Here is a 22,201-nt window from a genome sequence, read left to right as displayed (position 1 = left end):
AAAATACAGGTTAGCTGAAGACAGCAAATTTTGTGTTCATTTAGAGAAACAGTTTTAGCCTCAACAACAGCGTAACATTTTCATTTGGCTTTGTCTGACATGCTTCCTCATTTTAAAATACCAGGGGAGATGCATCCCCTACAAGGGCAAAGCAAATTTAAGGTAAATTATGACAACAAGGACATAAATCTATTTCAGAATTAAAGCATTTAGTACCAAAATGCATGAAGACAGCAAAGGGCAGAATTGCTGATCATCACTACGAACAATTTAAGCAAACTTTTATTGAAGCGTTAAGTTGTGGTACACATTTTTAAATGATCAAAGTCTAACACCACAGAAATTATAAACACCATACTCCCCCCATCCTGATCACCCAGATAGTTCAATAACCCATTCAAGAGCTTTTATTTTTATAGTTGTGGCTTATGCTTCTTTTCATAAAAATGTGTATTTCAGTATTAGTTAAAAAGGGATCCTCAGTCTACTTAAAGGACCTCAAGCCAACAATGTCAGATCAATTGGGACAACATAAGAACAAAAACCCACTGAAATATTGGTCCTCAGTATTAACACCAAAAAGCATTAGTGCCATTTACAGCATGTAATTGATAACATTGGTAAAGAACACAAATTAAAAAAAAAATCAGAATCTTCCAATCACTTGATTTCTAACCAAGTAGACTTCAGCTTGGGAAGCACTGAAAAAGTGCTTCATTTGCAAATATGGAAGGAACAAAAAACCACTGCGTCAAACCAGAAAGATTCAAAACATTGCAAGGTCAAGGAGGGGAAAACAATCTCAATTTTGTAGTTAACATGTTTGTCTCACAGCTGTTAGAATCCCAGTATTTGCAAACACAACTGAAAGTGTGCCAGCTCTTTAAAGCCTGCATTTTAGTCAATACCCATTGAAGTGCTCCATCAATAGCATTTTACTTCACTTCTGTCCAGATGTCCAGACAGTTCTTGTTCTATGCATTCACTTAATGCCCTCAAGTCACAGTAAGAGGAACCACCTTAGCAATTAGGAGGAAAAAACAGATGAAGACACAACACTCAAATACAACGTAAGTCACATGCACAACAATGTCACAGGACTGTCACAAGATAGAGGCATTAGCTTTGCTCGGAACAACAAAATGAAGTAACACTGGACCAGTTTAGAAGCACTCTTTACAGTTAGGAGTAGTAGGTCACAGGTTTTACTGAGAATAATCCAAACCAATCAACACACCCAGACTGGCAAATTCCACTCGTCCACTACATCTACCAGCCAGTGCTCAGAAGCACCAGCTTCTTAACTCTGACACAACAGGTGATTAGGACAGAAAACGTCTGGTGCCAATATGAACTTGCACTTTGCAAAGCTGTCACACAACTATGCCAAAGCACTTGCATTCTGGCTCAGCTCTTCCCCTATCGTGTCTTGGACCTTCTTCAAATTCTGCCATTGTGTAGCAGTGTGACAGCTTGGGGATGTGGACAGATAATGAGCATTAAGGCAAGACAAGTTTTAGCCTGCACTAGTACCAATATCCAAGTTACTAAAGGCGAAAGACCAATGTATTAGCCCAGTGCTACAGTATAGCTGAGCAAATTCCTATAAGCTTTATTAGAGCATGAAAAGTCAGTCTGATTTAAAAATAAATCAATCACCATGTGTAGTAGCAAAACAATTTGTAACTGTTTTAAGAACTTTCTCCAAACATGAAAGTGTTCATTAATAATCAGTTTCACTAGAAATCAAAGTTTTTGAAAAATTTTTTTAGACTGAAATCTCAACATAGGTGAAAAAAACCAAAAACAGTGTGACAATTTAACAGAGAACTGTCCCCAGTGAGTAGGTTGAGGCTAAAGTCTAATGAGGACGAAAGCCTTGTCTGTGGGGAATTTTTGGTGATACCTGGAGAAAAACTATATTGTGTGTAATTCTACCTGAATTATTTTTACAAGTGTTGTAAAGTTTCAGACAGTAAGATTTTTCTACATGCACTTCAATTTCACAGCAAGAGTGGCATAGAGTACCTAAACACAGAAGAGAGCATTCATGCAAGATATCTAACTCCTTGATATAATAATGCATACAATTCAAAATGGTTATACTATGATTACACCTAGGGCTTTCCACAACTACAAGGTGGTGGGAGTGGAAAACATGGCCCCCTGAATCATTAACTAGAAAGCAACCACCACCTTCTATATGGGATTTCTTTTTGCGCTTTTTCTTCATTCTTAATCAACTGTGCTGTTGCTGGCGATTTTTTGTAAAACTGGTAAAAACAAAATTATAATCACTGAATTGGGCAATCTGGTGATCAAGACGTTTAAACCCTTCAATCTTCTGGGCAGAGGAAAACACTGTGCGACATTTAGAGCTCTAGAAAACAAAATGGTAGAAGTTATTTTTAAAATGGCATTTAAAGATGGACTAGCATAACATGTATTTCATATGCAGTTCTTGTGATACTGACTACCAACATGATCCAAATCTGTGTCTGACAGTGCTGCAGGAAGTTTCATTCCCAAGCAGTGATTCTGCACCCTACATATGATACTGTGAGCCATTATAGGTGATGGAACACCTCTCCTACAGAGACAGGCTCAAAGGAATTGGGAATGCTCAGCCTGGAGAAGAGAAGGCTCTCGGGAGACCTCATAGCAGCCTTCCAGTGCCTAAAGGGGGCTGCAAGAGAGCTGGAGAGGGACATTTTACAAGGCCACATGGTGACAGGACAAGGTGGAATGGCTTTAAACTGAAAAAGGGGAGGTTTACATTAGGTATCAAGAAGATACTCTTTGCTGTGAGGGTGGTGAGGCACTGGAATAGGTTGCCCAAGAAAGTCCTGTATTCCCATTCCTGGAAGTGTTCAAGGCCAGGCTGGATGGGGCTCTGAGCAATCTGGTCTAGTGAAAGGCTTCTCTGCTTATGGCAGGGGGGTTGGAACTAAATCATCTTTAAGGCCCCTTCCAATCCAAAGCCTTCTCTGGTTCTATGATTAGCTGGCAGCATCATCATTAATAGCAGCAGTTCTACAACTGACAGCTGCAGGTAAATCCAGAAAATCGACAAAGCAACAAATCATGCCTATAAAGAACTCCACAAGAAGTCACTAGAATACTGACACTGGGCTACCTTATCTTAGTATTTCTGAAGTATTCTGGAGATTAGATTTAGTATGTGCCAAAGCAACACTGCAGAGTATTTTTACTTTCCAAAGAAACTACCACCCAAATTTCTCAGTAAGAATCTCTAGCCTTGCTTTATTTTTGTCTATGTGCATTTAATAAGCTGACAAGCCAAAGCAAGTAAACTCACCTGATTAACAAAGAGGGTTGTCACAAATTTTCCTGGCTTGAAAACCTCTACAACTTTTCTAATCAGGTCATCATAAGAGGTCTGACTTATGTTTGTTTCAAAACTAACATAAGAAAACTCTGGTTCTGGAGTGATGTGAATAGTCCAGTAAGTTCCCTGAAAAAAATAAACATATTACCACCAGATATTTATTATTTACTTTAATTATCAATATGTTGTTTATCAATGAGAGTAAAACTTACATCTGATTTCATCCCATTCATTGAATACCCACAAGGATTGAACATTGTAGCATCAATAACAGAACCTGGTATCAGGTCACGAATTCCACTCATCTGAAAGAGAAGTTAGAATTGAACAACGATTTATCACACATCCTTACACTTGTTTAGATTTCACTCAAAGGTAGCATAAATATTTAGGGGGCAGGACAGCAGAATTCTTCCAAAACCAAGCCAGTTTTATACAAGTCCTTTGATTTCCCACACAATACCTGAGGTACAGCCAAATCTCAATAGCAAATACAGTATGAGAATCAAAGCCTAAATGCAGAACAAGATGAAGTCAGTGTACTCATCAGAGAAACTGGTTCAAGTCACAGGACTTCCCATTTGAAAAAGAGGGAAAAGGAAGCAGAACCAGCAAGTTACACTTAGACCCCAAATGTGCCCTCTCCCTCATCCAAATAACTCCCGGATTTAGCCTTGATTTTTATAACTAGATAACCTTTGCATTCATTATCTTCAGTCTAAGCCTTACTTCTCATAATCTAAATACTTCAATCAAACAAATTGTGGTTTTATTCCCACTCCATTTTTCAGAGTAAAAGCTTACAATCACACAAAGCAGTGCGTATCACTCCTTCCAACACACTAAAACAAGTGCATTGAAAATGTGAAGTTACATTCCCAAAAACATTCCAGAGTTAAATTCATTTTACAACTAAAGCATTAAACCGACATTTTCTATTAAAACTTTCCTTACCACAAAATAAACCTTATATTAAATGGTAAGGAAATAAAGCATTTGGTTGCCCAATTCCCACCATTCCCCCATTTTACTAGTTTTCAAGCAAACATACACGAGTGACATCATTTGCAGTAACACCATCTTTCATGTAGAACTGGTCCATAACTACTGGGTCAAGCTCACTCATCAGAATTTCCAGTGTCTGATCAGGCTGATTGGATATCCGACTCTCTGGGAAATCCAGGGTGTACAGGTACCTATGGGAAGTACAAATCATGTATGTAATACACATTACCAGCACCAAGTTCTACTGTAAGCCTCAAAGACTTCAAACTTTTAACATACATACCAGCAATCAGAATTCATACGCCCCATGCAATAAGCTGCTCCATCTAAAGAAGACAAAAAGTCTCCAGTTAATGTACCATAGCTGAACATTTATGTAAAATATTATATTCATTTCATATTTAAAGACAGAAGTTTGCATAAAACCCCATGAGGTTCACTTATAGTCAGCATCTGTATTTGAATAACCAGGCATTTTGCTTCAGGAATGCATCAGAAAAGCAGGCTCCCTCAGAAGTAGGTCTGGACACCCCAGCTGGACAACCCTAACCCTAACCCCAGCAGGAAATTCAGATTACAGCTTTTGCTATGGACAGAAAGAAACCTTGGTACTCCTAAGCCTCTATTAAATAGATTTATGGTTAGCATTTATTTTCAAATGACTCAGATGAGTATCACAGCTTCCATGTTGCTTCAAAAAAATTTTTCTCTCAGTATTTAAAATGTAATATCCTTCTTGTAGGTTTTAAATTTTATGAAATGTTTAAATTCAATTTTTAGCACAGTGACTTTTCTGAGGAAAGCCCACATTTTTCTTCTGTTAGCTTAAATTACTATTCTAGCTTTTGCATAGGGCTTTTAGGGTTAGTGAGACCTGAATTGTGCAGAGTGATTTACTACACCCTGTTTGGAAGTCTGAAGATTGACCCCAGTTAAGACAAGGTGCTAAATGTCAAACATAGTATCATTGAAATTTTCATCTTGGCAAGCTAGTGCCAGAAATTTGGCAAGTATGTATTTATAGCTCTTGATTCTTATGTAAGGACTGCTGAATGCATGGCCTGGCAGCCTGTACCTATTGCACTGCTTGCCACTTCTCACATAGCATCAACCCTTCACACAAGCTGCACAACTTGGCTGAAGTTTCATGAACTTACTTGGGAAAATTTCATTCAGAAACTCTACTTCTTCCTGGAAATTCCTATGTGGGTACTCCTGGTGGGAAGGCTTCATGAAATTCTTACGTGAATAAAAGAAGCTCTGAAAAAATAAAGATGCATGTTAGATATTGAACATATCCACCCATGTTGCATCCAAAAACTTAGAAAAATGCAACCATTTATCATGAATTTTCACAGGACTAAATTTTTCCTTGTCAAAACATTGCTACTTTTATTCCTGTTTCAGAAGCATATAGTTATTCCTATCTTAATTTCTAAGCTACAGGAGACAGCTTAATTCCAAACTTGTTTTCCACTAGAAAATTCCAGTGACTTCAGTGCTAATAGCATGGGCACAGAAGTCTTTCCCTTAAGTAACTCAGCATAACAGCATTTGGTAGTTAGCACCCATTAAGAGGTAAATAGAAGGGTTAATGCTGCGGTAGAGCAATCTTATATTACAATCTTCCCATTATGAGAAGCATACATAAATGTCAAAGTTCCAGAATATTTAATAAAATCAGTGAATTTGAAATAGCAGTGAAAAAGCTTTTTGTACATTCTAAGGAAGATGCAACATTTTTGACACCTTACCTGAATTGAGTCAAACCCACTGTACTCCCTGGCAAGCTCCAACAGGGGAACCAGTGCTTGCAGTAAGAGGGTGGTACCACACGTCTTCAAAATGAAACGTCTCTTGGAGACAAACATGCTACTCTCACTGTGAAAAAAGGTGTTAAAAGTATATTAAGTGCTCTACATAAAACAATCCAGGAATGGTCAGGTCTTGGTTCTTATCCCCACCAAATGTGTTACTCTAAGGGAGTGTTCAGCATATGGTACATAAACATGCTGGCAAATGGATCAAAACAGTAGATTTCAGCTAACATTTGAGCTGTTGTGACTTCCCAAAACAAACACTTGCTTCAAACATGGTATTACAGAGATACCTCACTATAGGAAGGCATAATACATGCATTAGACATCCTCAAACTATTTGAGAAATACAAACAGGCTGTGAAGCAGGTACGCAGCATAGACATTGAATTTAATATCTTAACCCGACAGAACAAACTTGAAACCCTTCTCAGCTGACAAAGCCTATGAGAAGGTGAACTCAAATAAGGCAAGAGCATTAATAGAATTTACTAAGTTGTCTGGCTACATCTTCTAGGAAAGCTGACTACTAGAGAGGTAAATCAGCACCAGTACACAGGAATATGAAGCCTCTCAAAGAGAATATAGGCACAGCTATAGGATATGCCTTATAAATAAGATACAGAAATTATAACTACACATAAACTAAGTCAGATACTTAACGACAACCCCACTGAAATGGAGACATTGATACTACATCCAGAATATTTAAACATGCTTAACAAGTATCTTTTCACCAAGTAACTGTACAATGGGAGTAAAAACTAGCTTAAATAACTCAATTTAGAATACTGTTTACAAATTCAAAGTCAAGGCTATATTCCAACCAAGATGCAGTGGAACTAGTTGCACTCTTTTCAGAACTTTGTTTAAAATACATAAAGCCTGAAGAAACAAGACTTCAGCACAATTTCTTTGACTAGCTTGCTCTTAAGCCCAACCTTGCCCTCAAGGCAGTCTTTCAGAGTAGAAAAGCTTCAGCATCTGTAATCTGAAGTAAACCAGAGAATGTCAAATGCATGTGTAAAGTTCATGTAGAAAAAAACCAAGATGAAAAACACATGGCAAAACTATAGTGTCCTTACAACAACTAACTGCTGCACACAAAATTCCAGGACTTCGGAAAAGTTATATGTCCTTAGCTCAGCTGCAAGGGTTGTTCCACTTGATTACATTATCTCCAGTTAAAGCAGATCTACTGATACATTTTTTCTTTTTGCTTGTCTATAAGTGACATCCATGTGCACTATTCTTCTGAAGTAATACTAAACCTCTTAAATGGGGAGACTTTATGTACCCCCAGACAAAATACAGTGATAAGGTACAGAACCACCACAGCTCAGTCCTTTTAGTTGGAGGAAAAAAGACAAACACTGATAACCTAAAGATATTTCCACCTCTGAACAGAGACCTGACAGCATTGTGATTGGCAGATCCCTGCAAGCTGCACCTACGAACAGCAGCATATTAACCCAAGATTGGATTCTCAGCCAAGTAGATCCCATATGACAGCTTTCACTTCTCTACCTCTTAAGAGTCAAAATAATGAGCTAATGGCTTACCTGAGTACATAAGCTTCCTGCTTGTCAGTTTTTGTCACACTTATGATCAAACAATGCACATTCTCCAGAAGTTTGTCCCACTCAATCCTGCAAAGAAATTACAGAAAAGCACAAAACACAGGTTAAACAAACCAAAGCTTTCTGGAGACCTGGCTAAAAAGTATAGCCCCAACAAGACTAGAGCCCTTGAGTTACTGGATCTGAGAGCACAGAACTGGAAAAGCTTTTATATAGGGACTCTCTATCACAATACAGTAATATCCAACTCTTGGCTCACAATGGTTAGGTATTCCTCCAAATCTGTTACTGTAACCTGCTGCATGCGGGGCAGCTGCCAAACAGAAAGCCCAGGCTTCAAAGCTGAGTTAAGATAACCTTAAATCATGGATCTCACATGTACTAAGGTAAGTTACAGCCATTTATTTTAAGGTATGCTTTAGGTCAAACCTCCATGCACTTCATCACAATAGTCATTGGCTTTACTTGAGTAATAAACCAGCAAGTTAACATTAAGATGTTTTAATTGACCAGCTTAGAGTCAAGTTCATAATTAAACTGAAAACCATCCCTAAAAGATAATAAGATTTCAATGGTCTGAATTTCTATTTGACCAATTACGATCACAGAATTCCTTCTACCTCTACAAGATACAGACAACTTAGAGCAAATAGTTTGGAATATTATACTTAGGAGAGAATAAACTGAAGTATTTTCATACAGTGCAACTTGAAGCCACAGTGGTAGATTTCAGTATACTTGCAGAATTTTAATATTTTGATTCCTTACTGTCTAATATTCATTCTACAAGGGATTTGGAAAAAAAATTGAAGGGCTCAAATTAAGTCAAAATATTCCAAGTGCTAATGAGAAAGGACAGACTTGCAAAAAACTACTCTGGTTGTCAACTTTAGTCTTCTGTCTACACCAGATTAGTAGAATCAAATACAGCCAATTTTGCTATAAATAAGACAGGAACAAATACAGCATCCTGACGTCACATAATACAAGACTGCCAGCTGTCCTACTTCTCCCATGCCTCCCTTCCCACAGCATGTTCCACCTGCAGGCTTTTGCTGGCTCTTGTCCTCAAACCTGTCACAACCAAGAGATTTACTAACCCAGCATAAAACCAAGCTGCCCATCAGTAGAGCAGGAATAACTGCAGGGCCCTCCCCAGCTGGGAGCACAAAAGAATTGCCAGTTTTTGGTCACCAAGCAAGCTCAGCTTGCCCACATAACTGCCAGCATAATCCTGCTTTAGCAGTCAGACGTCTCACCCTGAACTGACACTGCAAAAGCTCTGTAGATGGACTTCAGGACAGAGCACTCACTGTTAATTCCATTGGCAGGCTTCTCCCAGCAGCCTTTCCCCTTAGAAAACTGGTCAGTTCAAGAAGTTGTAGTTTTACATTCTGCTGTAAATACAATTAAAATATCCAGATATTCTTTAGCTTCTCTGAACACTGTCAAATAAATGCTTTAATTTCTCCCTCAATTAATTCCCTAATTCAGAAGAATGACTTCTGAAACTGTATCTTTACTACCAATACTCAAGGATTTTCCCTTTTACAGTGAATACTACAGTAGAATAGTACATTTATATATAATTCAACAAGAACTACTTAAAGGCTCACACTATAGCCCTCTTTTAAATGAGACTGAAGCTGAATTTAAGAAAATCTTACGCATTTTAAAAACATTCATAATTAAGTGCACATCTGAACAAGCTTATGAATTCAGTGATATAACTGGATACTCAAAAAAACTCAAAGTGAGGTTGACTATCACCCCAGTTAGTGACCCTTGATGAAACACTTTTCTGCAACTATAGACTTGACAGCACAGACACTCAAATTTGCATGTTAAATTAAAAGGGTGATTTTTAATGCTCATCTCAAGTCCCACACTTTTATTCAGCTCTATGCTTCTGTCATAGACTGGATTTAGCTTTAATACTAATACTCACGTTCTAATACTCAAATGTATATGAAAATGCAAGTGGCTGCTTATCTTGAAAAATCTGGTAAATACAAAGAGTGAAACAGTTTATATTGTATCTATGTTTTAAATACTCCTAGGGAAAAAAAGCACATTATTTTGCTGACAAGAGTAATGACGAATTTAGTTCTCTGGCTACAACACACCAGCATACATTTGCCAGCCTTAATGTCTTCCCTCTAACATCTTATTACAGTCTTCCTGTAAATAAAACTAGGTAATATACTAAATTGTTCAAATCATTCCAGCACTGCTACTGACAACATTTTATCTGCCATTAAAAAAACACCCAGTGTCCAATACAGCATTTATGAAAGGTGAGGAAGAGTTCCCTAAGACTGAGCTGCACTAACCCCATTTGTACATTACTACAAATCTGATTTTGTACTTGTCTAAGTATTAATGGGCACGGAACTATCTTAGGCTTTGCAAAAGCACACGTCTCAGCCTTCACAAGCTTCTTACCTGGTCAGACAGTCAAGACCTCAGCTTTATGTAGGCAAGTAACACTTTTCTTTAAGGATCACTGGAGCGCCAACTCCATGCACACATTTCAAGGAAATGGCTTGTTTAAGTTTCAAACACATATGAGGAGGCAGTACAGCATGGTACCAACAACACAATATTGCATGTTAAGTCCAAAGCCCACAATGCAAAGGAAGTCCCTAGTTAGGCTTGTTAGTACTATAGCTGGTGAGGGGCGGTCCTGTGGTGTAATGGAGAGCACTCTGGACTCTGAATCCCAAGGACCTGAGTTTCAGTCTCAGTGGGGACTGTCCCCTGGCAGTTCAATGCCTCCCTGCCATCCCATCCCGTCACATCTCAGATGCTCAGCAGGGTCAGCCCCGGTTAGTACCGGGGGCTGTGACAGTCCCGAGGACTTCCCTGTCACTAGCCAAGCTCACTCAGCCACGGCAGATGGACCTCAGGACTTAAACAGTGGGGCCAGTTCTGCACACGCTGTGCCTCGCCTAAAAAATCCACTGCGCAGGCTGGAAGGGCACACCCACATGGGGAGAGCCCTGCCCAAATCTGCATTTGCCAAGTCTGGCCATACATACATACATACACATACATTTAGGGACCTTGGCATATTACAGCCTTGCTCAGTTCTTCACTGTTATACAACAGAAACCACAGCTAAGCATACGCTAAATGTTAGGGGTTCAGCCTTGACAGAAAAACAGGGCAAGTTCATAATTTTACCTGATTAGAGCAGCATTAATGAAAAAACCCTGCAACTCGGGAAACAGACAAGGTGCCAGGCTGGCTCTAGATGCATGCATAGACTGACAAAGGGTTGCAGCACCCAGGACGACACCTGGCCACGACAGGGAAGAGTTCTGCACAGATAATGACCTGTATCTATATGCATCTTAAAGTTAAGTAGAGAAAACTAAAAAAAAAGGCTGGATTTGATGCAACATAATCTGTTTAAACAAGATGACCTTAGTATTTGGCATGTTCCATTGTTTAAAGGTCAGCTAAGGAAGAACATCTGAGACAACTTTGTACCAAGTAGATTAAAGTTCACTCTTAAGTCTAACTCTTGTAGTACTTCTTTTTCTTAAAAAAATTTGTATAATTATGTAAGCATCACTAGTTGAGAAAAGCAATGTCTCCCCCAAACTTAATGTGGAAACGCAAAAAAAATCCACCTCAAAAATACTATTTCAATGGTTATCAGTATATGTATTGCAGCTATTCACATTTTTTGTCAAGTAAAAACCCTTAAAGTAAGTGAAATATTTGAGAACACTACTTATTTTATTACTGAGTTAAGTTTTAACTTGGAAGCAAAGCCTCCAACTAAAAAAGGGGAACCAAATAAGACTAATTCTCAATAAAATACTATCATGGGCTATGGCTCTTTAAAATCTCCCTTTCATCAATCAATGTGCATGGTATTACTATTTCCTAAATTATTTTCTGTAGCCAAACATCAGGATAATCTCAGTTTGAAAACTACTTTCCTACACTCAAGCATAGAATATGATCCGTGACTCACTGGCAGCTCTCAAGGGATGTGAGGTTCTGCAGCTAAACTGCAAAAACACACTTAAGACAAACTCCTCACTGTTGTGTGGACTTATTGACCACATTTTGCAAAGCTTTAAGATCCTATTTTTGAAGTTTTAAATAACTGCTCCAAATTCAAATTAGTTTCTCCAATGGGCAAGCATATTGCATCTTAAATGGCTGCACATTCTCACGAGAACAGCAAATGAAAGTGTAATACATCTACTCAAGTGTATAAAACTTGCTATTTGTTCTACAGCTAAAAAAAAAAATCAAGTTGAGCAATCCACTTCCACACCTCTGTCGCAATATTTAGTGCCTTATCGACAGACTTGTTACCGGAGCGCAAATAACTTCCATTCAAACTGCCAACCAGGTATGCCAGTAGAGAAAATCTATCATAATTGAGAATTATCCTAACTTTAGGAAGTATGCTTCAAGTCTGTAATGAATAGTCAACCAAGTTTCCAATCATCATGTTTGCTCCTTTATTCCATACTTCTAAGAAATAAAGAATGAATAAGCTATGAGGCAAATTTTCCTTGCCAGATAAAACCACGCTTTTGAATGCAAATTTTTGGCTCTTCTGAGCTTTACCCTTCAGGGGCAAAACTTGTAGGGAGTCAAGCCTATCAGGCGCAATACTGCTGTTCCAGGCCAACTGGGAAGGTGCTAACAGCAATTTAAAGAGAAAGAACTATATCAAGAACTTGTTCCTGTCAGCAATTAGCAGACCATCCCACCACCCCAGTAAGGCTACCTCGCCAAGGCAGCGAGACAGCACTGGGAGGAAAAGCTGTCCTGCAGTAGGACAGGAATTCTTAGGAATAAATCATATGAAACTTCTACAGACAGCTTAAGCTGTATACATACTCTTGCATAGCATTTCATTAAAACAGAACAGCTGACTAATCTGCAGTACCAGAAGTAATAAGCACTTTAATCTTTACCATAAGACCTTGTTTAACATCAAGCATTCAACTGCAGAGCAATCTTTTATCCCCTCACTTGTTACCTACTAAGTATTTTTAGGAGCCACAGATATACCAGTTACCTCCTTAACAGGCTCCAGTTAAGTAGGCACATTCCTACCAACACCATGATCCACACAGCCCAACTTAATGCCATGTCTAAACTGCCTGCGCAGAGGAAATGTAGCCGAGACACACCAAAGCTGGCTAAGTATCAGTTTCAGTAGAGTAGCAACCTTGGTTTCAAGCGTTCTGAAACAGGCAGATACAATACAGACCACAGAAGATACAAGCTTTGTAAAGCACTTCCTCCTGTATCAAAGCTCCTGTAGACAGCAGCATATGAATTTTTCTTACTGGAACTGTAACTTGGTATATAAAGTGCTATTTAAGATAGATTACCTTGAAGCACATTCACAGTATGAGTTTAGGCTCAGGGCACCGGCAACTCTGTAATTTTACTTCAGCAGTATCTGTGAGGTGCACAAAAACGGCACACCCTCTGTGTGCTCTGCTCTGCACACAGATACACAGAGAGACTGTCCACATCTCCCTTATCTTAAACTTAAGAAACTCTTCAGGGACATGCATTCGATCTGGAATTCAAGGCAGGCACCTGAATGGAAAACTGCATGCACATCACAAGTGATTCAGTGTAGTACTCCTCACAAAATACTTTTTACCTAGAAGGTCCCAAGCCACCTATTTAGAGCATCATTTTCAAATGAAACCAAGATATTTCAGGATTGGCACAAAGACGGCCACAGACAGTGCTTTGATGGCTGCATGTTTCTCCTGTTGCAGGCCTTACATCGTTATTACAATTACAGCAGTGTATATGGAATGGGAACTCCATCCTTTACAAGTCTTTCATATCAAAGCACAAAACGTAACTGACACTGAGTGTTTAAGAAGCATGAGCCCCAGCAGGCACAGCAAGAATTACAAGCTACATTCAAGACTAACGTGAGTGTAACCGTCTTCAGAAGAAAGATAGTGTAAGGCAGTAAGTATGTACCATAAACCTCAAATCTTCCTGTTCTCCTGGCTGCCTAAACAGCCATTAAGTACACACCAGCAGCTACATATTTTAATAGGATGCTCTACAGAGTCTCACTGAGGGACCAGATCTTTGGCAAAAAGTGACTAACCAAATTCTTTAACAGTGTCAGTGGTAACATGTAAAAGTCTTCAATGAGTCTTCACTTCCTACAAACTGCATCAGAATCACTAGTCATGAGTGTAAAAAGGTTTAATCTCTTTATCTGAAATCTTTCTTTAATTATAATTGTGAGTTACAAGCAAGCATGTTTTACCTGCAATTTTGAACCTGAATGCTAAAATTTAGTTGATTATTATCCATTTTGATGAGGGAAGACTGCATTCTTACATAAAGTTCTCCAGATAACCCCTTGCATCATCCATAAAAAAAAAGCTCAGCAACTACACAGTGACAGAAGCCCTTATCTTGGCACAATGCTGCCTTCTTTCCAGACGCCACAGAGTTTTGTTCCGAAGCACTGCAGGAGTAAGGGTAGAAAGGGGTTCAAGGCCCAGCCTCCTTGTACCTTTGCTGTTTGAGAAAACAGGCAGGTAACTGCTGTGGTCCTCGGGACTGGAGGAAGGAGCAGAGGTCCAGAGACACTGGAGCAGTGATCTGAGTCAGGCTATAGGGTGCAGTACAAAGCAAGTATTTACAGGAGTAGATGCTTGACTATATGCATGCTTGGAGGCTTTCTTGTAGCCTGGGATCAGAATTTGGTATCAAGTATCACTCCATACTGCTCATTGCTGCAGTTTTCTCTGGCTTATGTGATCACTTAATACAGACAAATAGAAAGTAGATTAAAAATACATAAATAATTTCAGAATATTCTTCAGGTTGAATGCTTGAGATATGGACCTGTAATGCTTGCATCATTAACTTATGGTTTCAAACTTCTGTACGCTCAGGATCACGATAACGCTTGAGATGCAAAATGCCCAGCTGCGCATCTGAAGGAATAAACAGCTTATTTTACTGAGGGAATAGTGAATGCACTACACAGTCACCATGGAAATCCCAGGTCTGTAGCAAGTTCATCATGTTTTCAGCAAACCCTCCAGTTTTTATACATTTTTAAGGCTATTTTTAAAAAAACATGCTGTAGAAAGCATAGTGAGAACAAGGACTAAAATTAAAGCAAATTATTTTGAGACCACAGAAACATTAACTTCATTCCACTGCTGAATATAAGCAGGGTAGGCATCATCAGAAGCTTGCCACTATTTCAATCATAAGACCTTTTTGCAGAATTCATTAGCAAATGAACAAAACCCCCAAAACTTCACAGCAAAGTAAAGACCATGTTCAATATTCTTTAGTTGGGACCTTTACTGAATGCATTAAAGCAATAGTGACAGATGTTTTCCAAAATACATTACACCTAATCCAAGTTTTTATCCAGAAAGGAAGCTTGTCCATAGGAGGAAAATGTGAAAAAAAAGACCCCTTCACTGCATCAGTTCAAGAACTTTTTGCTGATGATATCCTGCAAAGACTTTAAAATATCTAATCCCTAACAAGCACATGGAACATGGAAATTTTCAGCTTTGAACACTAGCTTAGTCATTCAGTAGATGAATGGTTCACATTTCACTACTAAGCAGGTATTACAATACAAAAGGCAAGCTCAACTGGTTTGCAACTTGATTCTAATTTAGCTATTGTTCTACAGTTTCAGCTTTGATTTCAAGTTCTGTTCAACATAAACTAGCTTATTCAATCACCTCTACAGAATTAGCATAGTCAGAGATATCGTGTTGAGAATGTTTTCACTTGCATCTATCAACTGCAATAGGTAATTTAATTACAAGTTTTCTGAAATTGAATGTTTGTAAAACTGCAGTTTATGCTAAACACACAGTATTACTGATAATTACTGCTGGACACAGGTTAACAGCACTTTTCAGACACATGTCACAGCTCCTACGAAAAAAAGTCACTACCTCAATTAACATCTTATATTAAGAGCCAATTAACACACGTATCTTCAAAGCTTGCTTACAGCTCTGAAATTGTGTTAAATACCACATGTTCAACAGTTAACAGTTTTTATCTAGTCTATTAAAACCTTACAGCCTTAACTAAACCACACAAAGGAACTGTCCCAGTACCTACACTGCAATTACATTAAACGCTCTTGAGCGGTCTAAAAGTTAAGCTTGCAATTTTGCAAACAAGTCTGAGCGGACAAATGGAACACCAGAGAACACGAGTATGTCAGCAAGGAAAGCATTTGCAGAATGCCGTCTCTAAACTACATCTGCATATTCCAACATCAGCTTATTAACAAAACCAAATGAGTGCTTTTGGAGTCTTTCACATTTAAGGTCAAATATTACAGGAATTCTCAAATGTCTACACAGCTCACATTACCTGCAAGTATTTCAGCCGGGATTTTCAACAGCCTTCCAGGATCACCTGGACATTACCTACATCACCCGTTACCCTGTATCTGCTGCATCACTAAGCCTCAAAGAGCTATACTAACCACATTTGATGATTTCCATTATTCAAAACGGTCTAAAGAGTTTCACAAGCCAAATTTACACGAGCAAACTACCTTGTTACACCAACAGATCAGAGCTAAACACGTATTCTGCAGTGCTTCTGGTATAGCAGGAATGAAGCTTCCACTACCCATGAGTATGCAGACATGCACATGCAGCACAGGCTAGTAATTATTTTAGGAAAAGGCAGTTACCTGCCTACTGGCAATTCAGATCTTCGAACAGCTAACTCCACTGATAAACACATGCACGAAATTTGCTGAGAAATATCAAAACAAAGGAAAAGACAAATAGCATATGCCTTTGAATGAAGCTGTTATCATCATTAACATACTTCCAAACATTAGATATACCATGACCACGCTCTCTTGCTCGAGCTCCCTAACCGAAGACCACTGGTTAAGAGTAACATACACAAGCAGATATGAATACTCTTGAGACCACTAGATCCTCCAGCTACCATCCAAATCTGAAAAGCTGAACACTTGATCATACTGAAAGTGAAGTACAGATCTAAGTATAACCTTCAGATTTGCTCTGTTTGCTTAGGACAAGCCTGCTTTTCCAACTATGTCAGCCGATAGCATCTACATACCGTTCTTCTTGTCCCTGCAACCGCACGCATAGTTCTGCAGATTTTGCTCTGCACTTCAGGGTTCCAGCTACCATTTTCTGACACTTGGAGAACGCAATTTTCTGTAGATCTACAGCTGGACCCCAAAAATCCTAAGTCTAGGTATTCCACAGAACAGTTGGAAGGGAGCTTAAAGATCATCTAGTTCCAGTCTTCTCAGACTGTCCCCCTATAACATAGAGTACTGGCACTCTACAGTACAACTATGTCGCCCCGCCGGGCCCAGCACGGTTCCAAAGGCGACCCGGGTGCCGGCAGGTGGCCACCGGCTCCCGCGCTAACAAAGGCGGCGCAGGAACATTCCGGGCGGCGGGCGGGGAGCGGCGGGAGCGGGTCCCGAACACGTGCCCGGAGCGTAGCGGGCCCCGGGCCCTTCCCTGCCCGCCCCGGGCGGCGGCGAGCGAGGCGCCAGCGCATTCATTGCCCGGGCGGCCATTGGGTGCCGGGCGCGGGCCCGGCCCCCGCCGCTCCCCGTCCCATTGGCCTCGGCTGCTCAATGGGGAGCGCCACGGGAGCGGCCCGGGAGCGCGGCCAGGGCACTCACGTGTAAGCGGCGGCTCCGGTCACTCTTGTGGGGGAGGAGGCGCAGCCCCGCTCCCCGCGCCTCTCACGCCACAGGGAGGCACGGGAGAGTCCCCGCGTGCCGCCCGTTTCCCTCCGCCAGAGCCCTGCATGGACCTGTCCGGCTGCGTAGTGCCCGAGCTCGCCGCCAAACCGGCCATGCAAGGGAACCATCAACCCCCCCGCGACAGCCAGAGGGATCACTCTTCCTAGCCTGAACGAGATTCCAGGGCCCCCACTCTCCGCGGCACACGGAGGGCAGGATCTCCCGAGCCCTCCTGTGCCGAGGCCGGCCGCAGGAGCGGAGCCAATCATCCCCCGAAGGCGGGCGGGAGCCGCCGCAGAGGGTGTGCGCGGCTGCCGTGCTCCGGCCCCAGCGGCACTGCGGCACTCCCGCCGCGGCACACGCCCCGCTCCCCACCACATGTTGCCAGCAGGAACCGCGCGGGGCGGCACGAGGTGGCGGCGGGAATGGCTTCCGTCCCCGGCACCACCGCCGCCTCCCCGCGGCGGCCGGGACCTGGGGAGGCTCCCTGCCCGGGGGTCTCTAGAGGGCGGCGGAAGGTCACCGCTAGCGGGGAGATGCCGGGACTGTCACCGAGGGAGGAAGAAGGCGGCCGGCAGCGCGGGGGCCCAGCCCCCACCGACGGCCACCCCGGAACCTGCCTCCCCTCGGCGCGGCCGCCATCGCCCCCCGAGCGCCGCCACACCCGAGAGACCCTCCTTTCCTCCTTCCCTCCCGCCGCGGGCAGCGCTGACTTCGCCGCCACCCCACCCCGCCCCAACCGCTCCCGGACCTGGGTATGGTGCGGAGGTCGCCGGACCCCTTGCTCTGGTGCGGCTCCTGCTGCGCGGGCTGCTGCCGGGCGAACCACACCTCCAACAGCTTCTCGGTCCCTTCGAAGAAGTGTGCACCGCTCTCCTTCATGGTGAGACAACTCGGCAACCAACAACCACAGAAATTAAACGACAACCAAACTGCCGCCCCCGGCCGCCACCGTTCGCTGCTGCTGCTGCACGGGCCGCGCTGCCGCCGCCGGGTCCCAGTCCGTCCCGGGCGGGTTTTACCTTCTGGGGGATTTACTTGGTATTAATTTAAAAAAAAAAGAATAAGTAAAAGAAGGAAGAATTATTATTTTTTAAACGGGTGAAAACCACCCGGAGTGCACGGCGGCGGATGCGGCGTGAGCGTGTGTGAGCGGGTTACAGTCCGAGCGGGGGTGCGGGCGGGCGATGCGGTTCGGTTCCTTGTAGTCCGTGTGTTCCCCTGTTACAGAGAAGAGCGTTGAGCGAGCGCTAGCTAATGTCGCCGGCCATACTGTGTAAGCGAGGGGCCAGTGCGCACGCAGCCGCCTTTATAGCCCGCAGGTACCCGCATCACGCCGGCTCGCCCTGCACATTGGGCGGCAGTTGCTCGGGCCCGCCCTTCGCTGCTGCCCATAGGGTGGCGGCGGCGCTCGTCGAGCCACATGCCCGTGCCGCGGCCCCTCCCGCCGCATCCCGCCCGCCCGCAGGGAGCGGGAGATGGAGCGCGGGTGGCGCCGGGGCTGCGCTCGGAACCGCGGGGTGGCGGCCGCGCCGGGATCGCACCGCGCCTCCCCCGAAAAGCGCTGGGGAGCCCGGCCTGTGGTCGGCAGTGAGCCATCCGGGGACAGGAGGGGGGTGCGAGAGGGAGCAGGGCTGAACATGGCCGAGGGACGGTGGGGGAGCATCCCCCGAAACCACTAAGCACGGAGCAAGGAGAGAGAGACTGAGAATCCCGGCCGCGGCGCCAGCACTGCCCCCGCACCAGGCGCTCCTTCCCTCCGTGCCTTCATTCGCTCGTAAAGAGGAGCTCGACCGAGGGTTCAGGCGCAGTTCCGCTCCCCTGGTGCCTTCCAGGAGCCCGGCGTGTGCCCGAGCAGCGAGGAGGCACGATGAACGAGTGACCGAGCACGGATGTGGTGCTGCAGGCGCACACGGGAGGGACCACGGGGCTGTCCGTGGGTCAGTACTTGATTACCTGCGACTTTTTTTGTTTTTTCTAATATTTGGAAGAAATTGCTGCAAACTAGACAGGTTTATGGTAATTTAAAGCATTTTTAAGTGATTTTATAGCGCATTTTCAATCTAGTATTGCAGTACCTCACAGTTTGAGGAAACCCTCCCTAGCGACCAAATGAGGAAGAGAAAATGCCGTCTGCCCCGATGAGCCTGCGGGAGTTACGCTGCATGGGACAGGCAGCAGCAGATGGCTGGGGACAGATGAATGAGTCCCTACTAGGAGACAGCGAGATACTATCGGGCAGCATAATAGGCAGTGGGCTCCGTCCACCAGCGAGGGAGTGACTCACTGAGTCAGTGAGTCATTCCCAAGGCAGCTGGATGTGAATCATTCCCTAGGTGCCTAGTCGCCGCTGTATGCACCCATAGCGCAGCCTTAATAGCTGGCAGGGAACCACGTTCTCTAGTGCTGGGGCTTCACTGTTTTTTAATTAACTTTGCGTTAGTTGTGACTACCCTAAAAAAAGGGTCTTCCTTTCTCAGCCGTTTGTTTCTGTCTCCATGCTGCTGCTTCGTTCTGCCGACACAAGCAGCATGGCTGTGTAGGGGACTGCATCAGGTTTAATGCTAACTACTTAGTTTTAACGATGGTTAATAGTTTTTAATTGTGATCAGCTTTAACTTGCATCAGTTTCCCAGGCCAGTTCATGTTCCAGCTACATAAATGCCTGTGTTGGTATAAATAAGAGGCTGTGCTTGGGCATGCACATGAAATGGATAGGGAGGGCAGGACCACTAGCTTCAGTAGACATGATGGATTACGTCTGCTTGAAATGCTTAGGAGCTACAGCTGAGAGTTTGTGGACTTTGCCCAGCCATATTTCCCATTGATTTTTAGTATCAGCCCACCCATCCTTGTTTTTAGATGTTCAATACTAGTTCCTAGTCCTGTCTTCTGTTGATTAAATGTTGGCCTCTGGTTTTCAATTCAGTGTTTGATCTGACACTGTTCCAGCCAGATGTGTCTTTTTCTTGTCTTGGATCCTGTCTTGTGTGGAGTCTCTGACTTCCTGATCTTGACTATGATGTGGTCTCACCCCGTGTCTTGGACCACGTGCTCACAAACTTCAGCATTTCCTGAAGTCTGACTGTGCTCTTGTCTGTCCCCTTCAACTTGTGCTTTCTCTGACATTTCCAATTCAGGACTACAGTGTTCTCTCACCTGCTATGAGACACAGGTCAGGGTGGGCTTAACCCACTCATTGAGTCTCTTGGTTTCAAAGCACACCAATTGCCCATGTTTCTAAGACATTTCAGAGAAGGACAAGATTCAAAAAATGAAGTAGATTTTTTTTATTTCTAGGAAGCTTCTCAGTGTGAAGGATAACCTATGAAGCCTCGTGAAGTACTTGCTTGAAAATTTAACGAGGGACAATGCAGTGCAGTATCATCAGCTGACATGAGGAGGGAAATGATCTCAACGCTGAATAAGATGAAACAGTGAAAGAATTTGAAAACAAAGACAAGTTCTTTGTCTGATGTATTAGAGAAGTAGCAGGGTGATGTTGTATATTTGAAGCCTGAGAGTATGGGTATGATCACCTAAAAAGAGATTTGTATGGATGCTGAAGGCTGCAGGCCTTCTTTCACAGGAGGATGGATTGCTGACAGATACACAAAAAACAGGTGGAGGAGGGAAAGGAGGGAAACACAGAAAGCTCTTTTTTGAACTTGACTGACAACTGGACAATAACAAAGTATTGTCTGAGAGACAGGCTGAGGTTTCAGGAAAGGACAGAAGGATATTGTTGTGGATTAGAGGGAGGTTCTGTGAGTCATCGTTTAAAAAATGGTTGCGGAATTCATGTTTACAACTGAGATTACCCAGGGATAAAGGACAGGAGAGGAGCTGAAGAACCAGCAGGTTTGAAAATGTCCATTCAAAGGGAATGGACTAATTTAACCAGAGCCATTTGCACACTGATTTAATAACATTAATCAGGCATTTGAATCTGGAGGAAGGATGGTTTGGGAAGACAGGAAGACTCAGATATATATCATCATATGATTGTGAGACAGAGCCAAATGTTGTTTATGATCTGGTTCCTTTGTAGTAATCTGCTGGTACAACAGGCTGTAGCTGGTCAGGTACCTTCCCCTGTATGCAGGAGGAAATTCTATACAGTAAAAAACCTGTAGTAACAATATCAACTTCATTTTGCCTTTTTTTTAATTATAGTTAGGTGTGTAACCAAACACAGCAGTCAAAGTGATTCAGAGTTTCTACATACCAAAACAGAGCTATGGGGCAGTCAGAAACGGGATACAAGCCTGTATGGTGCCACAGCTATGTCTGCTTTTCATTGCTTCTCCAGCTGCAGAGCACAGAGCTCGCAGACTTAATGTGAGGCAATCTTTGCTCTTACCCATATTCTTGAATAGTGCAAGCTTGGTGTCAACAAATAATCAAGTCCAGAAAGAAAGACGAGAAAGTATGTATGTTTTATTGTAGAGAAAGGACAATGATGAATTTTGTATTCTTATCCAGTCTCTTTACACTTTTCCAGTAGCACAAAGGGGCTGTAGAGTTCTTGAAATTTCTCCCTAGGGAATACTCCTTGTGCAGAGGTTTCCTCACTTGGAAGCTATTTTGAGCAGCTGGAATGATCCATAGAGTGCTGTGGCAGCAAAGTAATTTAGAGCAGCCAACTTACATGAGTGGCATTGCCAAGAAAAATGAAGATTCAAAT

At 42.7% G+C, this 22,201-nt stretch overlaps 1 protein-coding gene across 2 annotated transcripts; it reads right to left on the bottom strand.

Moving 5' to 3' along the window:
* Positions 1–264: 264 nt before the first annotated feature.
* AMD1 (adenosylmethionine decarboxylase 1) lies at positions 265–18,784 on the bottom strand. Of its 2 annotated transcripts, none has more exons than XM_071548909.1 (9): positions 18,266–18,784; positions 7,734–7,820; positions 6,109–6,235; positions 5,512–5,614; positions 4,638–4,680; positions 4,401–4,545; positions 3,562–3,654; positions 3,320–3,475; positions 265–2,380 (listed from the first exon to the last, which is right to left on the bottom strand). In XM_071548909.1, the coding sequence occupies exons 1-9, from the start codon at positions 18,394–18,396 to the stop codon at positions 2,240–2,242; spliced, it is 1,026 nt and encodes a 341-aa protein (XP_071405010.1). In that variant the 5' UTR covers positions 18,397–18,784; the 3' UTR covers positions 265–2,239. The 2 variants fall into 2 exon arrangements, with proteins under 2 accessions (XP_071405010.1, XP_071405012.1); XM_071548911.1 differs by lacking the exon at positions 18,266–18,784 and adding an exon at positions 16,869–17,024.
* Positions 18,785–22,201: the final 3,417 nt, after the last annotated feature.

Source organism: Pithys albifrons, chromosome 2 (genome assembly GCF_047495875.1).
Source record: "Pithys albifrons albifrons isolate INPA30051 chromosome 2, PitAlb_v1, whole genome shotgun sequence".
NCBI classification, from domain to species: Eukaryota; Metazoa; Chordata; class Aves; order Passeriformes; family Thamnophilidae; genus Pithys; species Pithys albifrons.
This window is presented reverse-complemented; position numbering and strand designations above follow the sequence as displayed.

Bases quoted from the DNA above. Each gene is read 5' to 3' on its own strand.
- AMD1 (XM_071548909.1), bottom strand. From the start codon at position 18,396: ATGAAGGAGAGCGGTGCACACTTCTTCGAAGGGACCGAGAAGCTGTTG. The intron at 7,821-18,265 runs GTCCGGGAGCGG...ATTTCTTTGCAG, and splicing joins GACCTCCGCACCATACCCAG to GATTGAGTGGGACAAACTTC. The intron at 4,681-5,511 runs GTAAGTTCATGA...TGTCTTCTTTAG, and splicing joins TCTGAATGAAATTTTCCCAA to ATGGAGCAGCTTATTGCATG.